The sequence below is a fragment of the Manacus vitellinus genome, unplaced genomic scaffold, assembly GCF_001715985.3.
Source record: "Manacus vitellinus isolate BGI_N305 unplaced genomic scaffold, ASM171598v3 scaffold_0_pilon, whole genome shotgun sequence".
NCBI lineage: Eukaryota > Metazoa > Chordata > Aves > Passeriformes > Pipridae > Manacus > Manacus vitellinus.
In genome coordinates, this window is record NW_021938789.1 from 10,238,838 (window position 1) to 10,262,954 (window position 24,117).

Here is a 24,117-nt window from a genome sequence, read left to right on the forward strand (position 1 = left end):
ATTTTTTCCCTTTCTCCCTGACGTGCTCCACTTGGGTCTATGTTGCAGAGCTGGCTGTGCCTTGCACAGGGAAGCCCTGACACATTCTTGTAGATGCCACCCTACACTGCTCCCCAACTACTAAAACTTTGTCATACAAGCCCAACATACAGGGGTATCAGATCTGGACGTGACAGATGTGAGGGTTTTTTTGGAGTGCTTCAGAGATGGCCTGTAGGTACTGGAGGAAAGTAAAAAGCTTTCTTCAGTGGAGAACTTTGGTGGCAGAACCTTTTTTCAGTGTTGAGCTAGCACTTAGCTTGGTGCAAAAGCAACTGCTTCGAGTAATCTGGAAAAGAGTTTACACCTTCCTCTCAAGTGCAAGAATCACTGCCATAGTAAAGAAACAAGACTGTTTTACTATTTAGATCATTGATTTCAAAGGCAACTACTGGAAATACAAAGCAGCTGCCTAAACAGAAAATGAACCTAAAGCATTTATATTTAAGTCATTATCTGCTTAACAGGATTTGAATTGAAAAGACTTTAACCTTGAGGATCCATCAAATCTGAACAAATTTAAACTTCCTACTCTGTTATTGCCACTTCATTTGGAAATCCTAACAGGAATTACAAATAGCAAATGGTAGAAAGAGTTGCATGACAGTTAAACGATACTACTAAGAAGGGCATCCTGGTATAGCTTTTATAAGCCTCCAGACTGAAGAAGTATACTATGTTAGATACAGAACTATATATTTTTAAAAATATATTATCCAGTTAAAAAACCTTCATAATTTCCTACTGTAAGCATGTGACACTTCATTATAAACAAGCTTCCTTCAGGCAAATACAGAAGTGAGAGATAGGTAGAATAATAACAAAAAAAAGCTAATTGAAATACCTTTTTCTTTAATCTTTACACATAGAACACAATGCAAATAAAATGAGGAAGCTGACTTTTTTCATCTTGATCTTATTTGCTCGTGCTGCCATCACTACAGTGAAAAGCTAAAATAGCTCAAAACTGGTATGTTAATGGGAAACAGGAAGCACAAAACAACTTTCCTGATAGGTATGATGTTCAAGCCACCTTTCTCCAACTACAGTCTTATTTCATCAGCAGCTCTAAATTTCACAGCAAGACCAGTACCTTTAACATCTGCAAAGTGCTCCAGCAAACACGGCAGTTTAAGTTCTGAGAATCTACAGTATCTTATATAGTTTACTGTGTAAGTTGTATTCTATGTGTGTTGAGCAACTATTTTAGCCTAAGCTGTTTCACTGAAGGTGCACATTTCTAAACTTGTTATTTAGCCTGATTGTAAAAAAAAAAACTCCAAAGATATTAAAAAAAAAAAGATTTAAATAACTTAATTTCTCTGCATTTCAGGTTTTTCTTAGATAAAAGATTAATGGATTTTCAAACAGCTGAGGGTGGCAGCACAACCTTCTTCCTGTCCCTGCTCTGTTTACTCTCTGCCTTCCCTTTCATTCCTCAAAGATTTATTTGGGCTCAGCAACAACCAGAACCTGTCATTGGGGACTTTGCTCCCTCATGGACATTTAAAACCAGTTCTTTATAAGCAGCTGTTGAAGCAAGCAAAAGGCAATAGTGCTGGTATCAGGAAAGTGTTTTTTGTTGTCCTTGCAAAAGAAACGTGCCTCAACCTGGCCAATTATAAATCTCTAAAATCTGGTAATTCACCAATAGCAGAAAGCACAACAGACATTTTCTCAGGATTTAATCTGCATAAGGTATTTACTAAACCCTGGCATTAACTGTGGCCAACTACACAGAATAAAAGCAGGAATTCCACTATTTCTTAATGATTTTGCTGTCAAAGAGAAAGGATGTTTGAAATTTCATCTAGAATAGGTATACTTAGCATGAGAAATCCATGTCAGACTTCCCTCCCCCAAGGATGTCATCCAATTAAAGACTGCATCATTAGGCACACACATACCAGATCTGCTCTCATTCTGACAATGTATATTAAAAAAACCAAACAAACCCCAAACCAAATGAAATCCAAAACACTTAGTTCTGCCTTCTTTCAAACTTTTTAGTACGGTAAGTGACAAAAGGTCAACTTTTCCCTTTGGTTGGCAGTATTACAGGATTAACACAGACCCTTATATCTGTAAAAGACAAAAGCTGCTTTTGCCACTGCTTTCAGTTGCACATGACAGTCACAACCATTCCTGAAAACTGCTGCTAATCCAAATCTAGTTCAAAGTCCAAAACACTCTTGTGATTATACTGTTATCAGTTTTGGATAGCAATATTCCTTGAGGCAAAGAAATCATTTCCCTTATGAAAATGATAGTGAGACAGACTTTATTTCTCTAGCTTTACTCTCAATTAAGAAAGCTGCACTGATCTATAATGATTAAACTATGAAGTATGGAAATTTCCTTCCAAATTAATCTTCTCTTTCCATCATTCTAACCAGCCTGTATTTAAGAATCAAAGTGTCCAAGGGCTGATGCAGACTGAATGACATCTGCTCTCTGAAATTCTAGTATCCTTGCTTTTCTCAGGCTTCTAACAGAATCACTGTTACCTGTGACAGCCACAGGTGAGCTGACTTGGATTCAGTATTCCAAAGCTGTGAAATTCCAATATCACTTATTTAACCCAGGCACTCAGAAAGGAGAATATTTATCTGCTAACACACACTATGAAAAATGTTTCTAGAAAGAATGGAGAGTTTTTTTGTAGTGTGGTTTGTTTTTTGTTTTTTTTTTTAACACAGTTCTCTTATAACACTTTTCCTGGTGTTTAAGGGAAAAATGTATGAACTTTATTTCAGTGTTAAGTTGATGCCATATCAATTTTCCTTCAACCTTTCTTTAAACACATAGGATAATTTTTTTTCTCCTGTATACTGATTACTACTTTGGAAAGGTAAAACACGTATTAGACATTGACGTTTATTTTTTAAGAGAATAAGATGCATTAAGTAACAAATGACAGCAAAACACAGATTAGGAGATACAGAAATTTACCTTGCTGAGTATTCTGTTCTTGAGTTCGATTCACAGTGAGGTCTAGAGGGCTATCCTGTTCTTCCTGAAGGGAGTTTTCCGTTTGGTTCATTTGGACACTTTTACACATCAGACTTGGTTCAAACGATGAACCATTTCTGTTCTCTTGAATTTTGCTACTTTTTGAAATGTACTCAATCGCAAACTGACGGATCATTTTTTTCATTAATTCCTGAGCAACTAGGGGAATGTTAGGATCACAGTTCTGAGGAAGATCTAGAAATAAAAAAAACACAGGCAACAGATATGTTAAGAGTCAAGCTTAATTATTTTTCTTGTAATTAACACTTCCTATAAGCACACAAATGTGCGTAACAAGTACACGTGTCATGAACATAATAATTCAGATGCCCAATAAATTTTTCTTATGAGCATTCCTAACTGGAGGTCACTTGGAAGAACATATTTAGCACAGATCAGTAATTTTTACCATATTCCTTTATCATAGCATGCAAGTAAGACTATGCGGGTTGCATTATTTATGGGAGTCAGAATGTGCATTTACTGTTGGCAATAAGTTGAATTTTCACTTGCAGACTGTTTCCTGTTTTGAAAATAAAGAATTCTGAATAAAACCAGTGAAAGTTAAATGAGCTGTGAATTAATACAGAAAGAAGTTACTTTCAAAGAACAGTCATAACAAAATAATGTGTAGTAAAGTGTAGTTCTATAGAGTAACATAACATAGAACACTTGGACTTTTGAGGAATTGACCTTAAAAAGAAAAAAAAATAAGAAGAGAGATTTATCTCACCTTCATATTAGATTATAATACCCACTGTAGGTTCAGGATTGAAACGTCAAAACTGATATGATGCTCCTTAAAATATCCCATACAATTTAAGGTAGTACAAGCAATTGAATACAAAAATAAAGCCGCAAATTTTTATTGCAAAATCTTACAGGATTTTCAGGATATTTCCTAAGTGCTATCAATGAAAACACTTGTAAGAAAAGCTTTATTTCCTCTTCTACACTGGGTGTACTCTATTTTTTGCTTGTGTATGTAACAGTCCCATGGAAAGTAGTATTTCATTTTAGAAACAACAACAATAAAACAATTAAAGGATCAAACATGAGATACCTCTGACTTTATTTTAATGTTATCTGTCAGCTAGAAAAAAGTTAAACCTCTTATTAACAAACATACATGAAACTACATTTGAGAATCAGCGAAAAGAATCCTAACAGAAGCACCAGATAGAACAAAACAAAGATGTGTAACTTAACATAAATAAGCTGTGTTACTACACTGATGACTGCAATACTTCATTTCCCAAGACAAGCAAAACTGCCCATGCTCAGAGATCTGTGTCTTCCTTGAAGTGGTAGTAGTAGTACTCACTTCACTATCCCACTCTTCTTTCTTTCCTTCAACTCTACACACATACACACCCCTCACACCAAATATCCTTTTCAATGTTTTAACCCTGTCCATCCTTGAGTTCACAGGTAATGAGTGAAGCAGTTTTCAATCCAGAAGGGACAGGGATTTAAAGATTTAAAACTGTGAATGTGATACAGGAGAATTAGCTCTTAGGTCCATCTTGATTGCCTGAAAGGAATACCAAAGGACATGAATCTGTAGTTACTGGGATACTAAAGTTAGTCTGAAACAGATAAGACAGATGATAAGTTGAGTTTTGTTTTCATGGAAATGGAGAAACTGAAAGGCCTGGACTGGGGAGATGTTTGCATGCAAAGTGTACGTTTCCTAATAGTTTGGAGGATCGTTTTCACCAACAGAGCATTGCAAGGAATTACAAACACACACCTATGAGATCTGCTGTGTGAAGCACATTAGAAGGCAGCTGACTGTTCAGATGCTTCCTCTCAAGACCTTTTGGTTGGCCTCTCAGTAGTGCTTTATGAAGTACAAGTGAAGGTCCAAGATTTCCAAAGACTGAGTACATTATAGACATCTTGGGTTCAAGAGAACTTATCCAAGGCATAACAAAACAAGTCTGCTTATGGTTAAAGCTCTATCTTCTGACAGCCTTTCAACCATATCTCTACTACGATATCTAAAATTGACAGGCGTTTCTTTAAGAGAGGTATGAGGTAAAATTTGAAATGATGGAGAAAAGACAAAGATTTCTCCCTGCCATGTAACATCCAGGCATTAGTATTCTTTATATTGTTATTTCCTGATCCTAAATAATGAATCCAGAAAATGTTCAACTGGAATTTTATCATCCTAGAGACATAAGTAAAGAAAAAAATTCAATAGATATTGAAGCAATAAGGCAATAGGTGTAAAAGTGCTAACGTATATATAAAATATAACAAAAGAACAAGGAATGTTAAGAGATAAAATTGAATAACTGAATTATCTAGGAACAAAAGTGTTCGCATGATGGGAATGGTAGTTCTAGACAATGAAAACTGCTGATCAATAGCTTAGCTTAAAAAAAAACCACCAAAACAAACAAAAACAAAAGTCTGACAGTCTGTAATCAAGAAACTAATACAAAATTAATTATACAAAACATTATCATATTATATAGAATAATATAATCACACTATTATACTGAATAGTCTACCAGATATCTCATCTGGAATGACCCTGCTTATATCAGAAATTAGTTTTTTGCATGCACCCAAGAAAAACTACTTTGATGGCTTCTGGATAACAGGGGACCATCACTGCAAATGGGAGAGAAGAGTTATTTTAATACCAGGATGTAACAAGCAAAAGACCATAGAGTGCAAGGCACACCTGCCATTAGCTGGAAAACACAAAAGCCTGGAACAAATTTCCCCTTATTAATCACCATCCCCTGCATCAGTTATTACAAAACTGCACAACAAAACTCATTCAGAACTGTCAAGCTTCTACTACCTTCCTATTCCAGTTTAGACTATTCACACTGGTAATAGCCAAGCATATATTGCTTTTAGACACTTGAAGGAGAAGTCAACTTTTCCTTTAGGAGCAAAGTCATCTTTTGACCTAGTTGGAATAAGAAAGGATTTTTTTTTTTGTTCTTATAACAAGTTCTTTAGTGTTAGGTTTTATTTTTTTTTTAACTTCCAAATATTTCCTATGGAAAAATAAATGCAGCAGAATTCCTCATATATTCAACTGCTATAGTTATTGGTAGTTTACAGATTCTAAGTTAATTTACTCTAAAAAGGTAATACAGAAGTTGGGATGTGTGTATATCTGAGCATATGATCTGAAAGATGTGCTCCAGGGATGCATCTTGGAGTGCTCTTGCTGCTAATGCAAATTCAATCTACAGGGTGAGACTCAGGTAGCCTAAGATTAACTGCCATAAATGCAAATGGTGTTGCTATCACATTGACTGTTCCTATAATGTAAATCATTAAATGGTAAATCATGTTGGAAGTACCTTGGGAGATCTCTAGTAAAACTGCCTGTTCAAAGCAGGGTCAACTATGAGGTCAAATCAGGTTTCTCTGGATTTTACGTAGTTAGGTCAGGAGTACTTCCATGGATGGAAACTGCACAACCTCTCTGGGTAGCATGTTCCCCTGCTTGCCTGGCCTCATTTTTCCTTACACAAAAAAGAACTTCTAATTTCAACTTGTCTGTAATCTGTCACTATCCTGCTATGCACCATTGTAAAGGCTTTTCACCCTGTCTTAGAATCATTCAATACTCTATGTTGGAAGGGACCCATCAGGATCCTTGAGTCCAACTCCCAGCGCTGCACAGGACACCCCAAGAATCACATGAGCCCAAGAGTTTGTCCAAATGCTTTTTGAACTCTTGGTGCTGTGACCACTTCACTGTTCCAGTGCCCAACCACCCTCTGGGTGAAGGACCATTTTCTAATATTCAAACTAAACCTCCCCTGACACAACTTCAGGCCCTTCCCTTGGGTCCTGTAACTGGTCACCACAGAGAAAAAATCAGTGTCTGCCCCTCCTCTTCCCCTCACAAGGAAGTTGTAACTGCAGTGAGGTCTCCCCTCAGTCTCCTCCAGGCTGAACAGATCAAGTGAACTCAGGTGCTCCTCATACAGCTTCCCCTCAAGGCCCTTCACCATCTTTGTTGCCCTCCTTTGGAAGCTCTCTGGAGCCTTAATGTCTTTTTTATACTGTGGCACCCAAAACTGCACACAATATTCAAGGTGAGGCCACACCAGTGCAGAGCACAGTGGGACAGTCCCTTCCCTTGACCGCCTGGCGATGCTTTGCCTGATGCTCCCAGGACATGGTTGGCCCTCCTGGCTGCCAGGGCACTGCTGACTCATATTCAACTTGCTGTTGACCAGGACTCCTAGGTCCCTTTCCGTGGCACTGCTTTCCAGCCTCTCATTCCTCAGTCTGCATATATATTCAGAGTTGCTGGAAATCTGCTCTTGATCCATTACTATTAATGCTGGTTTGCTTCCTGATGGAGAATGAAGCTGTGGATGCTTAACTTGTATTATGAGGAAGAAGCAATTTAGAGCAGTTTGAAGTCAGAAATAATTTCCTGCAGCTCTCCAAATGTTATAGAACACAAACGAGTGCTGTAAGATCTCAAAGGAAAGAAGAAAGTTATACAGTTTCATGACTATATTCTTTTTATACACTGTACATTCCTGAAAAAAAAAGACTAAGGTAAAGGCAACTTTTATATATTTTATCAATGTAACACTCAAGTTATCAAAAGATACACACTTGAAGTAGGTTACATAAAGTCTAATTACTTGCCTTCAGTGGTTGTAAGTCTGCAATGAAAACAGACCTGGAGCATCTCTCTTACAAGGACATGGAGTTGGGCCTGTTCAGCCTCAGAGGGGACCTCATCGCTATCTATACGTGTCTGATAGGGAGGGTGTCAAGAGGATGGAGCCAGGCTCTTCTCAGTGATGCCAAGCAGAAGGACAAGAGGCAATGGGCAGAAAGTGATGCGCAGGAAGTTCCACCTGAATATGAGGAAGAACTTCCTTACTGTGTAGGTGACCATGCACTGGAACAGATTGCCCAGAGAGGTTGTGGAGTCTCCCTCACTGGAGATATTCAAGTACCATCTGGATGCAACCTGGGCAATGTGCTCTAGGATGGCCCTGTTTGAGCAGGGAACTTGGACCAGATGACCCACTGTAGTCCTTTTTAACCATACCCATTCTGTGATTCACAATGGCAAAGTTCCGCTACACATGAGAAATTTGTAATAAGTCATATAAAATTTTTAAATGCAATGAAACATATTCTGAGGAAAGAGAGGCATTAGATCTCTGGCCTTCATATCACTACTAAATATTTCTTAATTATTATCAGCAGATGGCACCAGATATACTTTATATGACCTAAAGAGTCTTTATTCTAAGATGTTTCATTAGGAGTCATGATTATAGCTCCTTAAAAAGTTTTAAATCTACATGCCTACATTTGTTTAAACTCCTAGTTTAAACTCATAGTTGATTTAAAACACAAGGTATCTGTATTTAGTCCATGGATCTTTTACCCTAAAGATTTGGAGTAAAAAGTAGCTCCGATGTTCCTCCATTTTCTCTTAGATTACTGTAACCTGATGTTATTAGGATAAAAGATGGCTAAATGACACATTTGTACACTATAATATTTTCTGCTTGTGATTTTCAAGATTACAGTCAGAATGCAAGAGAAGAGTAATAAACATCATGTAATTATGACTAATTGCAATGATTTATTTTAATTCAAAGCTCGTGTTTAGGATTAATACTTACTCAGTTTATGTGTTGCAACAGCTTGTAACTATTTGAATTCATAATCTTAACTACTCCGTACATTATGTGTGATTATTAAACTGCAATGTACAATATAATGACTGATGTGACTGACAGTTCAGAGTTACACATGTATTTGGCAGGACAACGAACAAGGAGTTAAAAGCTCCCAAAACAGTGTTCCACAATAGTATTCTATTTCTTGAAAATGCGTAATTTTTCATTAAAAAGTCAAACTAATGACTTAATTTTTCTCCTGATACAACACCAAAAGGCAGTGAAAAGCAGCAGGGAATCACAATCCTCTTTGTACCTTACAAGGCTGTTGTGCGAGTAGCAGGACTAAGAACACCTGCTTGTTTATCAGCGTGTTCCCTGCATTCACTCCGCCTTTCCTCTTTTCAGAAAAAAGTCATGTTTTCTAGAACAACCCCGCCTCAACAGCCACTAAACTGTCCCAGCAATATTCTTAGCTGTACTCATAAAATTGTTCATGTCACTGTCAGATCACTGACAAGTTAAAACCAGAATACAACAATTTATTCTGAGCCATGTATCACAATTAGTTAACTTGACTGATCAACAAACAGAAGGAATAAAGGTCAAGTCCACTCTAGTTTTCTGCTCTTGTAAACATTCCACGTTTTTCCTTCCTCTACTCAGGTTGCAATTCTCATTACTCTATATACAGTCATATCTCTTAAGAATATTCTTAAATATAGTTGAAAATGACCAAGAAATTCAGAGTCAGTGAAGACAGTAACACTGGCAGGCAGGTGGTCAACACAAAAACTATGCTTTACTTCCTTATGAAAGCAGTTGAAACCCTGCTATGCATTCTTTCCTGAAGAACTTTAAGAGGAATAGCAAGGCTGTCATATAAGCTTACTGCACAAGCTATGTCAGAGATTACAGAACACCTTGCAGATTTTGAAAGGACAAATTAGATTTCTTAAAATGATTAATAAAAAGGAACTGCAGGCATTGGATGAAGCAGTGTGTACATCTCAAAACTCCAACTCAGAAAGTAACACTTTTTCCAAATCTGAGATTATGTGTGCAAAATTACATTCTCATAGGTTTGTCAAATTATATATACATTGTCCAAGAAGCATAACCAGTTTATGACATCTATGCAACTAAGACAGAACTATGCAAAGAACAGGAGAACTCAAAGTTAAATTCAGGGATATGGTATGATGTACGAAAGTCATATATATGAATGGAAATATTTTGCAACATGAAATAGATAGCTAGAAACTATTAATAAAGAACTTTTATAAAGCTTACAGGGAAATTATTTTGATCTGGGAAATGTGGCAATGAAGATACTTGACAGAGCAGCCAAGAGAATCTGGGAAGATTCAAGTAATCCCAAACATTCTCCCTGTAATTTTGTGCCATAATTCCTTAACTTCTACATGAGTTTCTCATATTTCAGTCTTCTCTTGGTGGATCATGTCCTGAAGGTAGAATCTGATTCACTACCATGCAAATAACCCTTTCTTTTTAATTTGTTTTTGTTTAAAGAGGTCACATTAATACTGCATGGAAAAATGAGCTTCTAAGAACACACAATGTGGAATACTAGAAACTCAGAAAATTAATAGTCCATGAACAAAATGGTTGATTAAGTACTTAAACAACCAAGGTTCTGCTATAAAACAATGATCACGTCACATTCTACAATATTCATTATAAAAAAAAGGCTAATATGTATTCCTTAACAAAAGAAAACAGTTGTATTTTAACATCGTGTAAATGGAAAAGTATCACAGTCTACTGTGCTTACATGACCAAAAGGGTAAAGAGAGATGTTATACTTGGGAAGAAAGCATCTGGGTTTCAGATACATTTTTTAAGGGGAACAATCAATGTTTGATGACAAGAATCATTTTGGCTTTGCTGAGGTGTCTGCTGAGCACAGGACTTTTCTACAGACAACTAACTACCAAACTGGACTTTCACTAACACACAGTGAAGTTAGGTTGCTAATAGGAAGACACTGTCACTTACAGCATCTCTGGAGTTTACACATCTTGGCACTAATTCTATCATCCCTTGTCCCAGATTCTACAGACAAGTTGTCATCTAAGAATGTCTGAAGCCTATATGCTGCAGACAATCACATAACGTGGCTGCATGTTCTGAGACCTTCTGAACTAGTTTCCTGATATAAAAAAAAACAAACCCTAAACCAAGACCACAACCAAATGCCCCAAAACTAGTCTGCAAATGAAAAAATCCAGTCATATACTAATTTGTTCTAAAACAAAAGGTTAATGAGACCAACAAATTCAACTCTTAAATTTGCTCACTAGTCTTAGAAGTTGTTCACAGAGGCCTAAATGAAACTGTGGTAGTTATAATAGTAAGAGGGTAGATCATCTTGAGGAGTTTGCAATCCAAACAAGTGTCACTCCATTTTAAAGACAGCCAACCAAGAATTCTGAATTTTTTTGACAATGAAAGCACATCTGGTTTAGTACCAGGTATAAGATCTGTTCCTTAGCTAAGTAGTTACTGGAAATTTTTTGATTCCTTTTCTCCTAAGTTGATAGCTGAACTCAAAAACCTGCATAAATTCAGAAAGCAGACGTGAGATTTTCTCTAGTAAAAATCTTCATCTTCCTTCCTAAAATCCAAACCAGTTACTTGAATACCTCATAAATTGGTTTCACATGCCCTTTACAATATTTTTTGCTTTTCACTTCCTGTAACTTAAACAACTTAAAAGACTTTGTTAAGACCTGAACTGAAGCAATATTCTTGGAAAATTCCTAACCAAGAATACAGAAGTCCTCCAGAGAATCACAAAAATAACTGGAAAAGACTGGTTTTGTTTTTTAATAGACAAAACCTTTTTCATGTAGCATGATTGACCTGGCAGATCAAAACACCTAAGGAAGATGCTAAAAGCCAAATGTTCTTTGTGAAAAACTTCACTAAGGCGAGGTCATGCCAAGTTTCACTTCTCTTATGATAAAAGTTCCTCTCAAGGAGTATCAAAAGGCAGCATCTCCAGCAGAAGCATAAAGCAGGCAAACATTCGAAAACACTGTACACATCAAGACCAAGAAGAGATCTGAGAAAGCAGAAATACTAAGGAATTAAAATACCTGCCTAGGGAGATGCCATGCAACTGGGCCTGTGATGAAAATATAATAAGAATTTCAGAAGTAATGAGGTGCCATCTTCACTGGACATTTTGTTTCAAATGGAAAACAGCTTGTTTTAAAGAAAGGCAAGGAACAAAGATAGACTCAAAATGCTGTTGCAATCCACATAAAGTTCTTTAAAATGCAAAAAAGCAAAATGTAGACTGAATAGACACACAGTACATACACCCCAGGTTCAAGGGCATAATAATCTCTTCTGCTACAGCATAGTAAAAGAGAGAAAACCAACTTTGGTTTTTTCTCCCACTTATGTGAAAGAAGAGAGTGTGTCTAATTCTTTGTTAAAAGCAAGAGAGGGCTTTCACCCTAGCCATACTCAGCTATTCTGACATCCAAGTACACCCACTAACCCCAAGAAAAACCTGTGAAAATTGTAGTTACTGAGTAAAGCTTCATTCACCTTTCTTCATTCACAGGAAGTTAAGGAAGAAAATGAGTATTTCTGCTGCCGCTGACGGTGAATAACCAAGTAACTTTCATGAACCAAGCTGACTTGTCAGTCACTCATGTACTGCTATAACTTTTTGAGTTCCAAAGAACAAGAAAAGTCAAAGAATTGATGAGCCACTAAAAACTATATTTTGACAAGAAGTTTCAACCTCCAACTTGGATGTATTTGAAGGAGCAGCTTTTGTACAAGAAGATCCCAAATTCCATTTTGCAATCTGCAAAACACATTTTCTCACCTAAAACTGTTTTCCTTTTGAAAACCAGAAGTGAGAATTTAGGAATAGAAAATGTTTAAATACTTAAAATTCCAGAGAATGGCACCTGAAGTTTGCATGAGGACAAAGTAGCAGCTCATGGTAAAAAAACCCAAACCAATACAATTTGATGAACAGGGATTCAAGAGAATAACACATAATGCAAAAGCCTAAGAGGAATGGCAAGTAGGAAGAGAAGTATTTCATCTGGTGATTCTAGTAAGCAAAGAAAAAGATTAGGGAAAACCAAAGGAATAAGGAAAAGAAACAGCAGAAACATTTATTTCAATAGATAAATAAAAAAATACTTAAGAATCAAAATCAACCCTGAATAATTTGATTCTTCTAGATTTTCACCACATTTCTTAATATAAAAGACATGTTTTTATTACCTTTCTTTCGAAAGAGTGCATTTAGATAGTTTTCTGCTTGGCATTCAATCTTATCAGTGTTGGACTGGCCCTGAGATGACAGTTCCTCTGTAGGCGTTGACTGTGAAGAACCGATAACTGATGCACGATCCTAGAAAAGATATGAAGATCATGACATCTCTCAGAAGTTACTCTGCTGGTAGTGCAACATACAATGAATTACTGAGCTATTGAATTAAATAGTTTGATTTTACTGGTTCTATCTTGAGTCAAAATGCAGAATTAAATTATCTGCAAAATTAAATTCTCTGATTCTTACTTTCATACCAAAAAAATGGGTGTTAGGGAATAATGTTTAATATCATGTTCATACTTACACTGGTTGTTTCTTTGTGTAAATTACAAAAGGAACATTTCTCATCCATAGACCAGTCAGTTAGCTCTTCTGGCTCACAGTCTTAAAGGAAGAAAAGAAAGCTAGATGTTTTAAACAAGTAAAAACAAAATACACATCCTACAATTCACTTAAGTAAATTCTGTCAATAATCTGGTATGTGTTTATTGGTACAATGCATTCAGTATTATTCTATTCTTCAGATATTTCCAAAGTCTTGTATGACTTGTACAGCTCAACTTACAAATAGCAGAGAGCACCTTTCTTAAAAGGAAAGGCAAACTCACGCAATTCAACTGATTACCTGTCATAATTACTGAAGGCATCTGAATACTGTAAATAAAGTGCTGAATTGCAGACATTATTCTTTTTAACAAAGTGTGCAAACTTGTAGTAAACTAAGCTAGGAATTAGGATATGAACTCCTCACCATTTGAGCTACATGAATTTTACTCACAATATTTTAATTGACTTGATACACCATCACCATAGGTAAGCCCAAGCCATATACTCACTTCTAGCACTTGATTTATCTAGAAAAAATAACTTTATATGTTTTGTCAGAAAATGTACTTTGGTCTAGAGGGAATACAGGACTTAAATCTACATCGCCTATATCAGATCCAGCCTTCTACTGAATCGAAACACACCATCTACTACTTCCTTTAAACAAGTTATTGAGCTTCATTTCAAAATTAAGAAGTTTTCCACCTATACTCTTCTCTTCCCAATCAGGAATTGCTTCAAAGCTTTTCCCAAATGAACAGTGCTAATAGTTAAAGTTAAGTTTCTAATTTCTTGTTTAAAATTAACACACATGGCAGTTTGGTTTTGTGGCAACATTATTCTTATACCCATGAACAATAACTTTAGGCATTTAGCACCTTGATGTATTTACAGAGAATACCATTATCCCCTTTACATTTAATTTTGCAGCTAATCTAGTCTACCTGGTTTTCTCTCATGAGATTCAACTCCACATTTTCTGCACCAGTCTCACTTGAACACCTGTTTCCTGAACAGGGGTGACCAAGATCTCAAGATGATGTCTTTTACATTTAGATCAGACTTCCTTAAACTGTAGGCAGTACTTTTCCCACAGTAGCCTAGTTATGCAGCAGTTTTTATCACTGCTGCAGAGTCTTGGTAGGTGAATACAAATATGATTAACTAATACACCAAGGTCCTCTCCATCCTGCTCATTTCCAGTTCATGCACTTACAACTTAAACAACTTTTTCATCCTCCATTATTAATTACCAAGTATGTTTCCTCCTTTTCTCTGTACCACTAAATTACAATCACAGTTTTGTTAGGCAGGTTCTTGAGATTATCTGCTTTCAATAGCACATGATGGTAAGCTGACCTTGGCTGGCTGCCAACCCCCAACCCAGTGATGCTGTCACTCCCCCTCCTCAACAGGGCAGGGGTAGGGAAATAAGATGGTAGGGGAGAAAATAAGAGGAAGAAAATAATACGAAAAAACTTGTGGGTCAAGATAAAGACAGGGAGATTACACTTACCAATTACTGTCACAGGCAAGTCAGACTCAACTTGGGGAAAATCCATTTCATTTATTGCCCATAAAAATAGATTGCATAATGAGAAAGGGAAAACACTAAACCACCTAACCACCCCTTCGTCCCAGGCTTCAGCTTCACTCCTTCATTTCTGAGTCTTCCCCCTCCTCCCCCATCCCAAACAGTGCAAGGAGGATGGGAAACAGGTTGTCCTCAGCTCATAACAGTTCCTCTCTGCTGATTCCTTTTCCTCATTATTCCCTGGCTCCAGCTTAGGGTCCTTCCCACAGGCTACAGGCCTTCACAAACTGCTCCAGTGTTCTTCCCACAACTGCAGCTCTTCATGAACTGCTCTAGCATGTCTTTTCCACAGGGCACAGTCCTTCAGGAAGAGATCACTCTGCAGGCCCACAGTTCCTACCAGAAAACCTGCTCCTGCATGGGCTTCTCTCTATGGGTTGCAATTCCCAACAGAAGCCTGCTCCATGGGCTCTCCATAGGCTGTAGCTTCCTTCATGGCATCTCCACCTGCTCCAGTGTGGGGTCCTCCATGGGCTGCAGTGCAGATATCTGTTCCAACGTGGTCCTCCATGGGCTGCAGGCTCTACCTGCTTCACCATGGTCCTCTCCATGGGCCACAAGGGAATCTCTGCTCCAGCGTCTGGAGCAGATTCTCTCCCCTCTTCCTTCTCTGACCTTGCTGTTGGTAGGGTGGTTTCCCACTGCTCATCATCCCCCACCTTCCCCTCACAACTGCTGAGCTTTTACTTTTTCTTAAAGATATTATTACAGAGGCACCATCAGAAATAAAATGAGCCTGAAAAAAGTAGGTTCTTCAGCTGAGTATGAACACAACCCAAGTAACTCCATATTATTATTAAAATCTATTTTACTCAACTCTAAAATACTAATTAAGAACAGAATTTTGTTTTAACATGTTATATGCTTCCAGGGATGTAAGTCAGCAGTTTCTACAGGTTGGACAACTGATTATCAAGAAACAGACATGGGATTTTTCTTGACTGGACAGTAATAAGAGATACTGAGTTATTTTTGCTGAATTAATCTAGCTGTTGCAGCTAGAGTTATTCCTTTAAGATGTACACAGATGAAAAAAACGGCACTATTCCTTCATACAAAGTTCAGGGTTTTCCTTGCAACCATGAAAAATCTATTTACGAACCTTGGGATTCTACACATAACTCTAAGACAGGTTTCATATTTTCAGAGAAATTCTTCTGCCTTGGAATCCTGAATTTCCACTGTTAAAAGTCAAACTAAAGAGTGATCCTTGTGTACTGCCAAAAAAGCAAACCTTGAGAAACATCAGCTCTACATAACTTTAAACTTATTCAAAGTAGTATAAATCATGCAGGATAGTATAAATCATGTAGTAGTATAAATCAAGTATGCCAGTGAGCTAAGCAAAACTGACATCAGACAGCAGATATATACAAGATATATCAAATGCCAGACATCTAACAGTCTCAGGTCACCATCACAGGAAACATACTGAGATCAGTATTAAGTTTTTAACTACAGATAGGCATCTTCAAAAGATCAGAGGCACAGACAGAACTTGAAGCAGAACAAACTTTCCTTGGCTGCATTCAATTTAGGGTGACGATCATTCTGCCCCATTTTATCTTGCTTGGGGTCAAATGATGCGAGATGTGCAGACAACCTACAGTGCTTGTCAGCCCACGAGAAAAAGTTGTTAACACTGTGCAAAGAGCATTTTAATACTAAACACAGCACAGATTATTACCTGAAACCGAAGTCACTTAGTACAAAGCTGTTTCCATTTCTTAAGAATAAAACGGTGAATTTTGACAAAAAAAATACTACCTTTTTACACTTCTTAGGGCACTCAAACCTTTGTTTCCCCAAACCATTTTTCCCAAGGAGTCCGGCCAAATTAAGCAAATTAATTCAGACATCTGTAATGCTGAACAGATTCCATGTTTACCTCTTAAAATATGAAACAGTTGTCTAGTGAATCTGAATATAAGATAGCTTAAAAAATTCAACCCTTACTTTCCAGTATTTTCTGATTATAATCATATCCCAAGAATTTTTCCAGCTATTTGTGACAATTCTGAACAAAATACCCTCTTTCTGTTTACATAGCACTACTGCTTCCTAGTAAGTACATTAAAACATCTGAGGTGTTTATCATATTCCTTTACATTTTTAATTTCATAAATACTCAAATTATATTAGATTTGTGTTTCTAACATAATTGTTCACTACTATAAATACTCCAGAACAACATATGGAAAAGTAAAACACACTCTCAAACCTTTCATCCTGTATAAAGTGAAAGAACAATGAGAGCTGCTTTTCTCCCACTGGACACTGCTTCTACTCTATGGTTAAGAGAATAGAACCCCAGCACCTAATCCCCAAAAAAAGAAAGTACACACATACCAGCTGATTAGAGGAAAAGCTTTCTAACAGTTTAGCTAAATATCCATAAGTAGAATGTAAAGAATAACAATTTACATGTGAATCTACTTAGCTGAAAATGGGTATAAGCAAAGGATTAGAAAGCCCTAAAGATTGAATAACATAAGAAACCTCAGTTCAGAGCGTGACCAAGGTCAGATGCCAAGATATAGAACTTGACACCTCTGCAATCAGAAGCTGCACTATCAAAGCAGTCAGGAGACAAACCTGGTGCTGAACAATGGTGACAACGAGAACCATTTAAGCAAGACCAAAACAAATCCTACATATACAAGAATTTCAAGACATGAAAAAAGGTTATTTCCTTTGAAAAGCATAAAAACTTATTAAAACTGAAGTGTACCTTTTACCATTTAAATTTTTCATTAAAATTTATTATTTGCTCAAGTAACTTTGAGAAACTACAATACAATAATTTAATCTATAGATCAAATACTATTTCAAGACAAAACTAAGAAATATATCAATCATGTTACATTTTATGCACATTATTGGGGTTTTTTATGTCACAATTGATAAAGCCAACAATTTAAGAGAAAAAATGCTATTGTAGCTAAGCAGTATGTATTTCAGCTGATTCTCACACACTTCTGCACAAGAAAGCCACATAATTTCTTGAGGTACGTTTGAGGAAACATACTCTTGCCAATGAGCCACAACATTGCACATTGACAGTATTAGTTTAGTGGTTATGATGAGGAAAAATGAACATCTTAAAAGATGCAGTGATTCAGGCACATTGCTAAGAGTCTAAAACCTTGGGTTCTGATTCTACCAGCTGTATTTTTTAACCAAGGCAAATTATTTACTTTGTATCTTAGTTTCATTATCTGTAAAGTGAAAAGTGGCACTTATGACAGTGGAAAGATTTATACAAATTTTACTTGAGAGTTCTATGTTAATTTTTATATGAAAAGTTAGATCTCAAATCAGAAATAGCATTGCATCCTATACTGATGATAAAGTTGACCTCTACTGTGCTGTGTTTTGTACAAACAATTTCACACAGCATTACTGAAGTTACAGATACTGTATCTATAAAAATGAACCAAAAATAGTAAGGTAAGGAGGGCATCCCAAACTAACATGCCATCTATCTCCTCTGCAGTTGCTTTAGAAGTAAAATCAATTTTACATATGCATCAAACACGGAAATAGGCTTTAACTGTTAAAAAACTCTTGCACATTACTGACAGATTCTTAGAAATTGGAAGAAAAAAGCTTTGAAACTTTACATTTTAGATAAACATGAATTTAATTTGCAGGATAAAGTCACAGGGGCATCGAATATCACAGATCTGCAAGCAATGGAAATATCAGATTTTAAATAGGTAAGAAATCTTCAACAGTGTGAGACAAATAAGTTAAAACTTTTCCCATAAGACAGCTCAAATACAAGCATTCATGAGCTCTGAAGGAGCAATAGAAGACTTTACTGTGTAGTGTATCAGGCTCCTTTAGCTGTAGCAGTTAGATTTTGCAAAAAAAAAAAAAAATCAGCACACTATTTTAAAAAAATGTGAAACCTTTGATGCAAAAATCCCCAAAACTTTGATCACTAATCACTTTAAAGCCCAATACATACAACCAGGAAAAAAAGAGAAAAGATAGTGCACACATAACAATATTCTGTTCCCTTTTCAAATGTGCTTGCTTGTCACAGCAGATGGGAGTACTAGTCATGAAAACAAGCTTTAATCCAAATTTATACATTTCTTAAATGTTTTTATGTCTTACTAGTAGCATGCTTAGCTAGAGACAGGAAAAAAATATTCTGAAAACATCAGCAAAGTACTATTTCAAGTTCTCTCCTTTCCCCTTGAAAATACTGTGTTATGTATATGATACAGGCCAAGGAACTTGCACATTATGAAGAGGACAAAACCATAACCAAGCTAAAGCAATCATTCCAAAACTCTGCTAAGGAAAGATATACAGTACACGCCACTCTGCCTCATGTACTAGCACTACATAAGTTACATGCTTTAGAAATTACCCTATCAGATAATGAATTGTAAAGAAATGAGATGGAACATTCTGAAGGTATGAATACAGAAAGAACTTTTTTTTAAGCCAAAAAATTAACTTGACAAAACACTTTTTTCAACACTTCAAAGCAATTTTTTGCTGGATAGTCCTCATCTTGTCAAAGAGAGATAAATCATTTCATACTTAACCAAGGACTCAGATGTTATTGACAGTTATTCCAGCAAAATCAAACCCATTTGGCCTAAGACTAGGTCTTATAAGGGTAATGGTAAAGGTATATATATAAACATACTTCAGTATAGATAAGACTTCATATATATATAAAATATATAAAAATAAAACCTTTGATTTATATGTAACAAAGACGTTTTATACACACACACACACACATATATATAAAAAGCCTAGACTTTCTTGACCACTAAAAGACTAAACTAGCATCCACTACCTTCCTTTTCACAGTTAATGTCAATAGGAAGTTGAATAGCTTGTCTTCCCTTTCTAAAAGGTGTTCAAAAACAAAGTAGGAGAAGCAATATTCCAGAAGACTAAATCTTTCTCATGAGAACTTCTCAGGAAAACTTAGCTAATCTTAAATTTCCCTATACAGGAACAAAACCTAGGTATCATTTTACCGAGTGTTTTGCTTATGCACAGTACTGACAAGATCATGAAATGAACATTGGAAAGAAAAGCACAGGAAGAGTTCCTTTTTAGAATTCAATTTCTACTTTAAACTACCTTCAGCTAAAAGAAAAACCAGTAAGTTAAGGTCATTGCACTAAAAGCTGACTCATTTACCTTCAAATAAACTGAGGTCTCTTCGTAGCCTTGGTCCATAAAGCCCTTCTAAAATACTTTCAAAACCTGGAGACAAAAGAAACATTTAAAACAGTCAATCAAAATTTCTTCAAATAAAGCAAATTCGAGAGCACTGGCAACAAACATTCTCAAAATCTGAGAGCAATCCCCAAAATTGTTACATTTATGACACGAATATTTACTTCTTCCACTATAGTACTACTCAACAGAATTAGGAGATAAAAATAAGACAAGGCAACTGCCATCTGCCCACAATCAGCCTATTAAGCCGTGCCCCAACAACCTCATTAGACTTAAAATAACTACCACAGAATCTTAAAGGTGGGAGGATTAGCCTCATAGCTCTATACAAGTGAAGTAGTCTCTCTCTTACACTGGGAATCAGAGTCATGCATGGAGAGGTGAAAGAGAAAAAAAAAGGAAACCTTCAATATCAGAAATTTCTCATTTATGACCTCCTGAAATTACATAATCTGAGTAGGCTAATATTCCTACAAATATAAAAAAGCAAGCTTATTTTGCTTCTGATACCATGATAGTACTCCCTAGTCCTCTGTATCCATACAAAAATGTTTTAAAATTGAGGATTAGATAAATCCAATTATTTTCCAGATTTACCAGCTAGTCTGTTCAGGTATTTGGTAAAAATCACATACTGCAATAAGGGAGAAGAGACACAGAGCAAATCAAATTATTGGAAAAAAACCAATGGAAAACAACCAAAAAAAACCAAAAAAGAGATGCATGACAACTGATGAAATATGGTAAGAATTTACATCATCAATATAACAGAAGTTTTGTTCAATATAGAAACAGTTTCCAAGTGCCCCCCTTTCTCCTCCTTCCAAATAATAAGCTTACTTGAAAATAAGAGGATAATTCAAAGCAGCATTTGAAGGTTCTCATTTCTTGTTCTAAAAGCCTGTCTGTATTATATATGTAGCTATTTAACAGAACTTTGCAAGACTATTTTATCATCACACCACATAAAAGACACCAAAATCTTCAGGAAACAACTACCATCAACAGAGAACATTTAGAATCACAAAATTTACTCATCATGTGATGCCTTTTAAGACAACACAACATCCTGCTCTCTCGTCAAAAGTTACATTATCTTTTTGGTTTAGGTCGTATGCACACTAGTATAAGAAAAATAAGTAAGTACCATATCTTAAGTAGAAAAGGGAAGCTATCTTAACACATTGGAGCTGCTCAGATTGACAGGTTAGATTTTGTTAAAATTTGCTTTATAAAATAATTTTAACATATGGACTATATATTATGAAATTCAATCAATTACAATTATACTCAATTATACAATTATATTAATGAGAGGACACAAATTAAATGTTAAACCTGCTGTCCACTCACAAATATATATGCACACATTTTTTAAACAGTAAAAAAAAAACACAAAGCAAAAATCCAAGGCCCAAGCTTATACTAAAATTTACCTTAAAGCATTATCCACCAACTCTTAGAATCAATGTAATACAAATTCACATCATATTAGCATTGCACAAATTCCTCTCTCTTCTGACTTCAAAGCATTATGGACAAAAAAAAGCAAGAGAGGTGAAGTCTGAAGTTAAGATAGCAATTCTCCAGACATAACAGATTAGAAATATAATACACACTATTATGCATTGCTATGATCAATAATGTTATAAACTACAAGCCACTTTAGGTCAGCAGCTAGTTAGGTTCTGGTAAATTACTGTCACTGGGTAAAGAAATGAATGAAGCATCTCTTAGAGACAGTTCTGCTTACTTCAAAAGAGCAAACACCAACACATATTTCTTAGTACTTTGTCAATCAAACAACAGGAAGGTTGTTTACCATCCCAGCCAGCATCCAAAACCTCCTTGCTCATTGGACACCTACTACCCCCCCCACCCCATGGAGGGTGTTACTTGTTTCTGCCTTTACTTTTGTCCTTATCTGCCTGCCTTACTGCCTGCTCCTATCTATGCAAAAACATTATTTTTTTATTACCCTGAGCAAAGGACACACCAACCCACTTCTTTGTTAATTCACCAAACTTAGTTCCATCCTACCCAACTGCTTCTCTTCCAAGTCTTGCAGAACTTCTCCATGGAGCCACAATAGATTTACTCTGCATGATCATTTGCTTCCTCACCTTTGGATACTGGACGCCTTCTTTTAAAAGAACATTTAGTTTTACAATCTAACAACATTGAGAGAATCTTCTTCCACACCTTATTCTAAAATTTTCCCAGAAAACACCTGTATTACTTCCACACTCCACGAAGTACTTAGGCTGCCTTTCAGTAGGATTGATACAAGTTTAATTTAACCTAAGCATGAAGATTCAATCTTAGTTTCTAGTACAGCTACTGATAAATGTGTGCTGGCACTGTTTCATAAAATGTAACCACCTCAACACAGGCATTTCAATAAACCTTTGTTCTCCTTCTTGAGTCAATATGCATATGCAAACAGTAGTAGCAGTTTTGGAACTCTCCAGAACCTGAGGAGCCTACAGAAACCAGCCAGAAACACATTTTGCTTATACCTCTCATGATTCACTAACAAAAAAAATCTTCTCCAAAGTAATTTTACAGAATTTTCTGTCTCTTTGTGGTTGATTGCCTCTCTAATTCCAAACTGCCTTTCAAAAGTGTTACTTGAGATCTGACACTTCCTGGTTCTGAACTGAAAAGCAACACTGTTGGCTCTATTAACTTGCAATATTCCAATCTGCCCAACTCCTATCTCTAATAAATTTCTTCTGTTGTCTCACTTCTCATATCTTCATATAGAAAGAAGATCAGCTTTCTTCATTATCTCAAACCCTTTAAGATCTAAGACAGGTTCCTGCAACAGTCTTCATAAGCAGAAATTTGTGATACAGCTAGTCCCTTAACCCAGTTACAAGTTTCCATAGTTTGCTTCTCTGAACAAAGTTGTGAACAGGTTTTTATCCTCTACATTAACTCTCACCCTGCCCCACCACCCCCTCTACCAACTCTACTCTTTCCTCACAGGGACTCCCAGAAGCTGGGAGGACGAAGCTATGATCTCCAGCAACAGGAAGGGGGCTCTCTTTTTCCATAGGTAGCTATTCCGGTGCCGAAAAGGTGAACAGCCCAGGAACAAGTTCCATCAGGTTTGGCATCTAAGCCTGATCCATGGGTCAACAGCCAAGGTCACTAAAAGGAAGCAACACGTGACAGTAACTGCAGAATCCCATGAGGCTTCTGCACAGCAGCTGGACTGGATGTCTTACAAATTCAGCTGTTTGCCTGTGGTCCAAACATGGAATGTTGCAGAGAAACTTTTATGGCTCATCTGGCCATTGCAATATTATCATTTGTTGCCCATCTACCTGGCCACCGTGATACTGCCAAAGGTGATCTTCGCAGATCAGAGCTAACTACAGGAGCACATGGACAATGGTGAATGACGCCAGGTGTCAATATAATAAATAACAGAGCCCAAGTGCTGATCCAGGGGGAACACTTTGTTAGGGAAAACACATCCCATGGATCAACATCTGACTACGTGGCTGCAGGAAGGACTTCATCTCTTAAGACAGCTTTGAGAAACAGAAAGCTTGAGAAAGACAGGATCCATTTGACTGTGCAAATCACTGCTAACAGGCTTGCCTCATAATGAGGTCTTCAACCTAGGTTTGCCAGGAAAGTGGAGACTGAAGCCTAGAAAGGAAGAGAATGGCAGAAAGGGTAAATGCACAGGACAAGACACAATGAGGACCTTACAGTTCCCCTGAACAAGTGGCATAAGCAGGGACGCACCTTAAGCAGCTCTCTATGAATGCATTCAGCACAGGAAGCAAGCATGAGGGATTATAAAACTGAGCACATAATGATCTTACTGGGAGTACACAGTAGAGTGAGAGAGTTCACACAACTGCTCAACTGCAGTTTAAGAAAGAAGAAGTGAGAAAGTCAAGGACAGTGCTCAGACTTTATACAAAGAACTTGAA

General features: G+C 36.6%; 1 protein-coding gene across 7 annotated transcripts in view; it reads right to left on the bottom strand.

Moving 5' to 3' along the window:
- LCORL (ligand dependent nuclear receptor corepressor like) overlaps positions 1-20,183 on the bottom strand; it is a 56,725-nt gene extending 36,542 nt beyond the window's left edge. For all 7 annotated transcript variants that reach the window (XM_029960230.1, XM_029960220.1, XM_029960208.1 and 4 more), the window contains exons 1-4: positions 20,123-20,183; positions 13,328-13,407; positions 12,972-13,101; positions 2,992-3,246 (exon numbers count right to left, since the gene is read on the bottom strand). In XM_029960230.1, the coding sequence (XP_029816090.1) occupies positions 2,992-3,246; positions 12,972-13,101; positions 13,328-13,375 (433 nt within the window). In that variant the 5' untranslated portion in view covers positions 13,376-13,407; positions 20,123-20,183. The remainder of the gene's footprint in view (positions 1-2,991; positions 3,247-12,971; positions 13,102-13,327; positions 13,408-20,122) is intronic.
- Positions 20,184-24,117: the final 3,934 nt, after the last annotated feature.